The sequence below is a fragment of the Coffea arabica genome, chromosome 2e (genome assembly GCF_036785885.1).
Source record: "Coffea arabica cultivar ET-39 chromosome 2e, Coffea Arabica ET-39 HiFi, whole genome shotgun sequence".
NCBI classification, from domain to species: Eukaryota; Viridiplantae; Streptophyta; class Magnoliopsida; order Gentianales; family Rubiaceae; genus Coffea; species Coffea arabica.
In genome coordinates, this window is record NC_092313.1 from 59,308,155 (window position 1) to 59,317,792 (window position 9,638).

A 9,638-nucleotide genomic window follows, 5' to 3' on the forward strand; every position below is an offset into this window, starting at 1 on the left:
AACCGAGCATCAGAAACCATCTGGCCTATTGCAACCTTTAGAGATACCTGAGTGGAAGTGGAAAAATATTACCATGAATTTTGTATCTGGATTACCTAGGACACAAAGAGGTCACGACGCCATTTGGGTAATAGTGGATAAACTGACCAAATCTGCTCATTTTCTATCGATTAGTATAAAATACTCACTGAAAAAGTTAGCAAAACTGTATTTGGATGAAATTATAAGGCTACATGGTATACCAATAAGTATTATGTCCGATCGAGACTCCAGATTTGTTTCTCGATTCTGGCAGAAAATGCAAGAAGTGTTGGCTAAATTGAATTTTATCACTACTTACCACCCACAGACTGATGGACAATTAGAGAGAACGATTCAAACTCTTGAGGACATGTTGAAAACCTGTATTTTGAATTTTGGAGAGAGTTGGAGTAAGTATTTGACATTGGTGGAGTTTGCTTATAACAATAGTTTCCATTCATCCATTCAAATGGCACCGTACGAAGCTCTTTCTGGCCAGAGGTGTAGGTCTCCGATTTGTTGGGATGAAGTAGGTGAACGAAAGATTTTTGACCCAACTGTAGTACATTGGATTGAAGAGGCGAGAGAAAAAATGAAATTAATACGCCAGAGAATTCAAGCCGCACAGAGTCGTCAGAAGAGCTATGCAGACAATCGAAGGAAGGATTTAGAATTTGCAGTTGGAGATCAAGTTTTCCTTAAGATCACTCCTCTGAAAATGAGTCTGATGACAGGAAAAGGAAAGAAGTTGCAACCTAAATTCGTAGGGTCTTATAAGATTCTTCAACGTGTAGGAAATGTGGCTTATAAGTTAGAATTGCCACCAAATTCATCTCGGATCCATAACGTTTTTCACGTATCCATGCTCAAGAAATATCATCCAGATCCGTCTCATGTCCTGCAACCGGAAAATGTTGAGATCGATGAGGCACTGACCTATGAGGAGAAACCAATAAAGCTTCTAGATTGTAAGGTGAAAGAACTGAGGAATAAGCGAATCCCATTGGTGAAAGTTCTAAGGAGAAACCACGGACTAGAGGAAGCAAGTTGGGAAGTAGAAGAAGAAATTCGAGAAAAAATCCAGATCTATTTCCAGATCAAGGTATGAATTTCGTGGACGAAATTCTCTTAAGGGGGGGGGGGCAGGATGTGAGGACTCATGTTTTTATTCTTAAAATAGTCATTTTTATAATTATTTACCCTAGAGTTAGTTAATTATATTATCGTTGCATGAATTGCTTTTAAATTTCGCTTTATCGTGCGTAAGTCGAAAGTTCGCGTATATCATGTCGGAACGACTAAGTGGGGATTTGATAAATTTATACTAGACTCTTAAGAGTGAGTAATTACAGTGTTAAAGGAATAACATTGGAGGATTAGTGCACTAGTGCAACAAACAAGAGAGAAAAGTGGTGGTACGGAACACTATTCAACAACTATTCAAAGTTGACTTTGGCAACTCTTTTTACTAATTTATCCCTCCAATCTTCCCTCACAAGCCAAACACACACAACTCACTCTCCCTCTCCTCTTGTTCGGCCAAGACAACAAGGAAGAAAGGAGGAGGAAAGCTTCACAAATCTTGCTCCAAATCTTCATCCAACTTCCACACCTCTTGGAAATCAACTCTAGCATGAACAAAGACAACCTCTTGTGGAGTTTCTTGGGAAGTTTTTGGTGGAAAAATCTGATTTCATCTAGGGTTTAAAGAGGTAACATTCATCTCTTTTAATCTTTTCAATTTCTTCAAGATTGAAGGTTAGTTTGCATGGGTTTACAACCTTAAGCAAGAAAATAGGTTAGAGAACTTGACGAAACCATTTACCTTGCTTTAATCTCTAGGCTAGTGGTCTTGAGGAGGCTTGTAGGTAGCTGTCTTGAGAATATGTTGATTGGTTAATGTTGTTTGTGTGATGAATGGAAGGATTACGGTTACAAAATGGAGAGAAAGTTGGAAAATTTTGGAGGTTGAGCTGGCCGAAAAATTCTGTCCATGTTGTTCAATTTTTATTTTCAAATTTTGATGCTTGAATGACTGTGAAATTGATGAATATGTGTTGTATATTGTGTTTACAAAATGCCTTCCAAAAATCGTTTCATTTTTGTTGCACAAAACTTGAGTTTTGGCAAGGTTCAAATCTGGAAAAACGTATAGCAGGGGTTCTCGGACAGTGATCTTTGTTTGAACGTAACTCTTTGTACCAAAAATAGAAAATTGAGTGCCGTTTGTGGCATTCAAAACTAGCCATTCATAGCTTTCCAATGGTATAAAAATCTCCTGGTGGTTCATTTTGAGTGAACCGCAGTGAGTCGGCAAAGTTGGCTGTTCTGTTTGACTGTTCATACGAATGAAACTGGAAGCTGCACCTTGTGTCTTAATTTTGTCCCATTTATAAAAAGATTTTGAAAATGATGTCTTTTGATAAATTGTAGTCTTTGGAACCTAGTTTTCAACGCCACCAACCACTCTCAATTTGACTTTGTATAGAGTTAGATATGGCATGATTTTGAAAACGCGGCAAAGCTGGAAACTGGAAGCTTTATCCTTTCTTGCTGACCGAATGGTCAAACCTGTTTTGGGAGGTTATATTTCAAAAATTTTAGTGTCATTTAACCATCAATTGCTTATTAAATGCTTCTGGAGCCTTGGTTTAAAAAATGGAGTGAATTGAGGTTGATTTCATTGGACAAAACCTTTGGAAAGAAAGAAAGAGTGGGTTGGCAGATTTGCTTTGAAAATTTGATGAACTTTGATCATTTTGTTAACTGCCTTCCCGTGCAAGTTTTTGCCTAAATTTTGGTATAGAAGTAGGTCATATATGGAAGTTTAAGTGTACCAAATTTTGTATAATTTCAATATCATTTCGATATCCAAATGATGCCCCAAAGATTGCTCTTCGAATCTGAAAATTTACTGATCTGTTTGCAAGATTCAGCTGACTTTAAACTGTTATATCTTGATGTTCAAAACTCTGAATTTAGTTCCATTTCTCATGTTTGAAACCTTGTTTGGAACTCTTATTGTGTTACGAATTTCAAGGGCTGATTCACTTTCTGTAAATTATGTCGAATTTCCAAAGATTGCTAGAAAACCAAGACTGGTTCAAACCTATCTTTTTGGAACTGAAATTTTGAGATGAAAAATGAATGCTTTCTGTTTGGAACCATGAAAAAGTTCTTCTAAGAACTTTTAGTACTTTGAGCCTAGTTTCCGATGGTATAAAGTTTTCCATTTTTGGACATGCCAAATTCAAGATCTGATTTTTCCAAGATTATCGTGCAAAATGGAAATTTTCCGAATTCTTAAGAAATGAGTTATTGAGAACTTGTTCCTCTCTCTCGATATCGATAGACCGTTTTAAACTTGATATCACGAAGAGGCAAGGCTCTCTTGGGACTTTAAATCCTCACTTTTGGACCTCGATTTTCGAGAGATTTAAAGTGCTCTTTCATGACATTATCTTAGTATTGCACAAGTGTATATTCTTCCTTGTTGGCAAGGGGTTTGTAAGTATTTGTGAGTGATAGTCAATTATTATTTCTTCAGGCGCTTAAGAGAATCTTCAAGAGAATCTCGGAGCGGACGCCTAAAAGCTTATTTGCTCACTTACTCACTTTTTTGACTTGGTGAGTGTCAAGTGCATGATTTGTTGTTGAGCACTTGAATTGTTTCTTGTCAATTATGTGAATTAGAATTGTCGAGACGAGTGCGTACTTTATCGCACTCATTCTCTTTTAAATAAAATTATGATCGAATCTCGCTATGTGAATTGATAATCGACTTGTGTGAAGTGATGCTATTGTGAATCGGATTTGTTATCGTCCGTTGAAGCGTTGTCTCATCGACTTATATGTATAATCGGGGGACGCCCAAACTCATAGGCTAACCTTATGACTCGAGCCGGTATGGGTTTGGTCGAGAAGTTTGGTGAACCATGAGAAATTCGTAAAGCTTGATCTATTTAAAAGATCTCACTTGGCATACTCGAATAGTATCGCCTTTCTAAATGATGAGCGGGCCCGGAACAGGAGGTGTAACGGTGAACGGGATTCGTGAAGTAAGTGGTGTTTACGGACTAAATATACCTATCCGGTTGACGAAGTGTCATCACGTGAAGGTATATGATTGAGACTCAGCAAAGCATGTGAAATTTAGTTCCTGAGAGCTCCCGTATCTTTATTGAGTGTGTTTTATGTTAAATTGTGAATTATTTGAATGTTATAACTTTATTTCTTGCATAAGTGCTATTGTTACTTGAACTATGTGTTAGCATGCTTTTTTTGACCTCACTGAGCATTAACTCATCCCATTAGTTTTATTTTCCTTGACAAGAGTTGAAATGGAAAGAATTATGGCGAAGCCAACTTGATGGACTTTTGATTAGAATTTTGAATGTAATTAGTTAGATGACTTTTGGAGGTTGTATATTTTGGAAATGTTGATGTACTTTTGGTAAATTGTAATATAAGATTTGAATATTTTAAGGAAGCGACCTTTTCTTTATATTTTTGACTTTTAGTATTGATTGATTATTCATAAGTTGAATTCGTCTTATATCGAGTCCTGGCGGGAGTTGGGCAGGCGTTCCGTGGATACCCTTGGGTTCGCCCTTAGGAGAAGTGGGAGCATCATAGTTGGTATCAGAGCACTAGGTTTAGAGATCTATTTGGGAGATATATTAGAAACTTTACCCTCGAAAATAGGAATGAGATAACTTAGTTATATCTTAAATAAAGTTTGGGCGAGTTAGTGACTTTAAGTTTCTGACCCAAAAATTTTGCTTGTTTTGTAGAAATGGAGAATGATAATGGAGGACACGCTGCTAATGGTAGTGGACATGCTAATGGCCACGTGGATTCTCCTAGACCTATTTACTATCGAGCACTTGGTGGAGGGGCTCGCGTTCGATTCTCGTCTTCTTCTAGGTTTCCCCGTTGTCTTTGTAGGGTGACGCACGCGTACCCTCATGTCCATTGACAATGAGCGTCGTCAGTTGGTGAATACCAACAGGGCCTTACTCCAGGAGGTCGAGGAGCTGAGCGCCATGGTGGACACTCAGGGTACTAGGATTGCGGAGCTAGAGGGGACGGTAGTCGTCAAGCTGGCTTGGACTGAGGCCCTCGTGATGAGGTTCAGAGCACTAGAGCTCGATTTATTAGGATAGGCGAGGAGCTCCGGGATCGGGATTCTGGGATTCTAGCTGACATCACTATGTTGATCGATGAGATGATGGATGCTATTCAGAGTCTGGTTCAGGTGGGCACTGAGGAGGAGCCTTTAGAGACGGATCCGGAGGAGAAGGTTCCGCCTGATAGTCCTGCTGAAGATTAGATTTGGAGTGATAAATCTTTTGATTTTTGTAGTTAGGATTAGTTGGGGTGGTGCTAGTTCAAAGGCCATTGTATTTTTATTAACTGTATGGCCTACTTTTGAGGCACTTGAATATACTTTTGACGTGCATGACTAATTGCATTTTTGTGGCACTTGTGTGCTATATTTTTGTAAATGCCCCATGACTTGCTAATTGTAGGAACCTTAAAGTGTTGATATATGTTAGTTATTGTTATTTCCAATGTTTTCATATTGGCTCTTATTTTAAGTATTTTCTTGCGTAATTATTTTATTTCTTGCATTATGTATAACTAGGATCATGGACGGATGAAGGAGTGGCAGAGGTCGAGGGCGTGGGGCTAGGCAACCCCAACCTCAAGGGGATGATCAACGATCGGCAACCGGACCGATCCAGGGACAAGAAAATGTAGAGGGTAACCAAGTGGTTACTGTCATTAATCGGATGACCAATATCTTAGAACGATTAGCAAAGCGACAGGGTCCGGGGCCAATTAACCAATCTGGGGCCCAAGATAGAGAGGAGGATAGAGTCTTGGAGAGGTTTTTGAAATTTGCTTCGCCTAAATTTATTCGGGGACCTGGTCCCGAGTTAGCGGAGAACTGGTTGGAACGAATGACTAATATTTTTGCTACCTTAGACTATACCGAAGAAAGGCGAGTGAACTTTGCTGCCTTCTAATTTGAGAGCGTTGCACGTATTTGGCGGGACGTGATAAGAGGGTAGTGGGAAAGAGCGCAGACCCCTTTGACCTGGAAAAACTTCACGAAGGAGTTCAATGAGAAGTTTCTTTCGCCTCTGATCCAAGAGAAGTGGGAAGATGAATTCATAAAATTGAGACAAGGAACGTCTAGCGTGGCCGAGTATGAGGGGAAGTTCACTAAATTTTCTAAGTACGCTCCAAAATTGGTGATTAATGAGCGGAGAAGGATAAGGTGTTTTGTGCAAGAACTTAATGTGGAGATCCAGGAGGGGTTGACAGCAGTCCAAATCTCTACGTTCACTGAAACCCTTATGAAAGCGCAAAGAGTTGAAAGCGTAAGGCTGCAAGTTAGGGACTTCCACACTAAGAAAAGGAACACTCCTAGTTACACTTATGGACAAGCCCATAAAAGTGCCCCACCTTCCAAGATGGGAAGAGGAACGGGAGAAGTAAGGACCTCTGGAGCTCCAAGAGGGTTTTTATGATGAGGAGGTCGTAGTGGGCAAGGTCAAGCGAGAGGAATACCTCATAGTGGTCAAGCCGTAATTTCTCAAGTTAGTTGTGGCTACTGTGGCAAGTCCAACCATACGAAAATGATTGTTGGAGAAAATTGGAAAAATACTTGTATTGTAGCAGTACCAAGTACCAAATATCGAAATGCCCAAACGTACCAAAAGAACGAGGTACTACTCAAAGGCCTGAAAAGTCAACCGCTAAATAAACTAGTGCTGGAGAGAGTCGACCCAAGGTACCTGCTAGGATTTACGCATTGGACTATCAACAGATTCCTGATGCTACTGAGGTGGTTGAAGGTACGATCCCTATTTTTCACCGTTTAGCTAAGATTTTAATTGATTCGGGTGCAACGCATTCTTTTGTAAGCCCTAATTTTATGATTGGAATAGATGTGAAACCAATTGAATTACCTTATGATTTGGAGGTTAGAACACCTATTGGGGAACAAAGTTTACTTGCTAATTTGGTGTATAGAGATTGCGAGATATGGGTTGGAGAACGGAAGTTACTGGCCGATTTGATGGGTTTAGATATTAAGGAGTATGATATCATCTTAGGAATAGACTGGTTAGCTCGTTACCATACTCAGTTGAATTGTAACACGAAAAAGGTAGAGTTGTGCATTCCAGGAGAGGCAATCCTAAAAATGGATGTAAGGGGTAGATTAGTCTCATCTGCTCTTATTTCAGGAATTCGAACTAGAAAAATGTTGAGTAAGGGAGTTCAAGTATATTTGACTTTTCTTATAAATACTCCTAATAATAAGATGAGATTGGAAGATATGTCTGTAGTGAAAGAGTATCCGGATGTTTTTCCTAAAAAAATTAGAGTTTTTGCCTCCAAAAAAAGAGATAACCTTTAAGATTGATGTGACTCCGGGGGTAGCACTTATCTCTAAAATGCCATATAGAATGGCTCCAACTGAATTGAAAGAGTTGAAATTGCAGTTGCAGGATTTGTTAGAGCGAGACTTTATAAAAGAAAGTAATTTTCCGTGGGGAGCTCCGGTGTTGTTTGTTAAAAAAAAAGATGGGAGTTTAAGGTTGTGTATAGACTATCGAGATTTGAACGATGTTATTATTAAGAATAAGTACCCTTTGCCCCACATTGATGAATTGTTTGACCAATTGCAAGGGGCAGTAGTGTTCTCAAAGTTGGACCTCAGGCAGAGTTATTATCAGTTAAGGATTTTGGAAAAAGATATACCTAAAACTGCCTTTAACTCGGGGTATGGACACTTTGAGTTCGCAATAATGCCGTTCGAATTGACTAATGCACCTGCAACTTTTATGAATTTAATGCACCGAATCTTTAAGCCTTATCTAGATCAGTTTGTAGTAGTATTCATCGATGATATACTTGTGTACTCTAAGATTTTGGAAGATCATAAGAAACATTTGAGAGTTATTTTACAAACTTTGAGAGAACATCAGTTGTATGCTAAGTTTAGCAAATGTGAATTCTGGTTGAAAGAAGTAACTTTCTTGAGTCATATAATTTCTAAGGACGGAATTAAGGTGGATCCAGCCAAAGTTGAAGCAGTTTCTAAGTGGAAGCAACCGAAAAATCCTACTGAAATTCAAAATTTTATAGGGTTAGCAGGGTATTATCGGAGGTTTATCAAAGATTTTTTCTAAGATTGCTGGACTCATGAATGAGTTAACTAAGAAAAGTGAGAAATTTATATGGAGCTCGAAATGTAAAGAAAGTTTTCAGGAGTTAAAGAGACGGTTGATGAGCGTACCTGTATTAGTTTTACCTAACGGAAAGGATAGCTTTGTGGTCTATACAGATGCTTCCAAAAAAGGTTTGGGGTGTGTATTGATGCAGAATAATAAGATGATTGCGTATGCCTCTAGGAAATTAAAGCTGCAAGAGAGAAACTACCCAACTCATGATTTAGAGTTAGCGGCTGTAGTGTTTGTATTGAAGAAATGGAGACATTACCTATATGGAGTGATATTTGAGGTTTTCACGGATCACAAGAGTTTTAAATATTTGTTTTCTCAAAAAGAGTTGAATTTGAGACAACGTATATGGATGAAATTTTTGGAAGATTATGATTGCACAATAAATTATCATCCAAGAAAAGCCAATGTAATGGCCGATGCTTTAAGTCGTCAAGTGCAAGCGGCAGGATTGATGATTAAAGAATTGCACTTGTTGGAAGAGGTTAGTTGTTGGAATCCTTGACTTGAACCGAGAAAAGTGATCCTTGGGAATATTGTCGTGAAATCCACTTTGTTGGAACATATCAAGGAAGCACAAGAGAAGGACCCTGAAGTGCAAAAGTGATTGGAGAAAGTCAAAAAGGGAGAAAAGTCAGATTTTAATTTGGGAGTGAATGGCGTACTAAGATTTCGGAATCGTATAGTAGTGCCAAAGGACGAAAGGCTTAAGAAGGAAATCTTGGAAGAAGCACTCCGATTTAAGTACACGATACATCTTGGAGGGAATAAAATGTACCAGGACTTGAAGAGTTTGTACTGGTGGGAGAACATGAAAAAGAAAATTGCCCAGTTTATCCAAACTTGTTTGATTTGCCAGCAGGTTAAAGCCGAGAATCAGAAACCATCTGGCCTATTGCAACCTTTAGAGATACTTGAGTGGAAGTGAGAAAATATCACCATGAATTTTGTATCCGGATTACCTAGGACACAAAGAGGTCACGACGCCATTTGGGTAATAATGGATAGACTGACCAAATCTGCTTATTTTCTATCGATTAGTATGAAATACTCACTGGAAAAGTTAGTGAAACTGTATTTGGATAAAATTATAAGGTTACATGGTATACCAATAAGTATTGTGTCCGATCGAGACTCTAAGTTTGTTTCTCGATTCTGACAGAAAATGCAAGAAGTATTGGGGACTAAATTGAATTTTATCACCACTTACCACCCACAGACTGATGGACAATTAGAGAGAAGATTCAAACTCTTGAGGACATGTTGAAAACCTGTATTTTGGATTTTGGAGAGAGTTGGAGTAAGTATTTGACATTGGTGGAGTTTGCTTATAATAATAGTTTCCATTCATCCATTCAA

The 9,638-nt window shown here is 38.6% G+C and overlaps 1 protein-coding gene across 1 annotated transcript; it reads left to right on the forward strand.

Moving 5' to 3' along the window:
• Window positions 1-613: 613 nt before the first annotated feature.
• LOC140036363 (uncharacterized) lies at window positions 614-1,129 on the forward strand. The gene has a single exon (XM_072077742.1). It carries the CDS (start codon window positions 614-616, stop codon window positions 1,127-1,129), a length of 516 nt encoding a protein of 171 aa, XP_071933843.1.
• The last annotated feature ends 8,509 nt before the right edge of the window (window positions 1,130-9,638 follow it).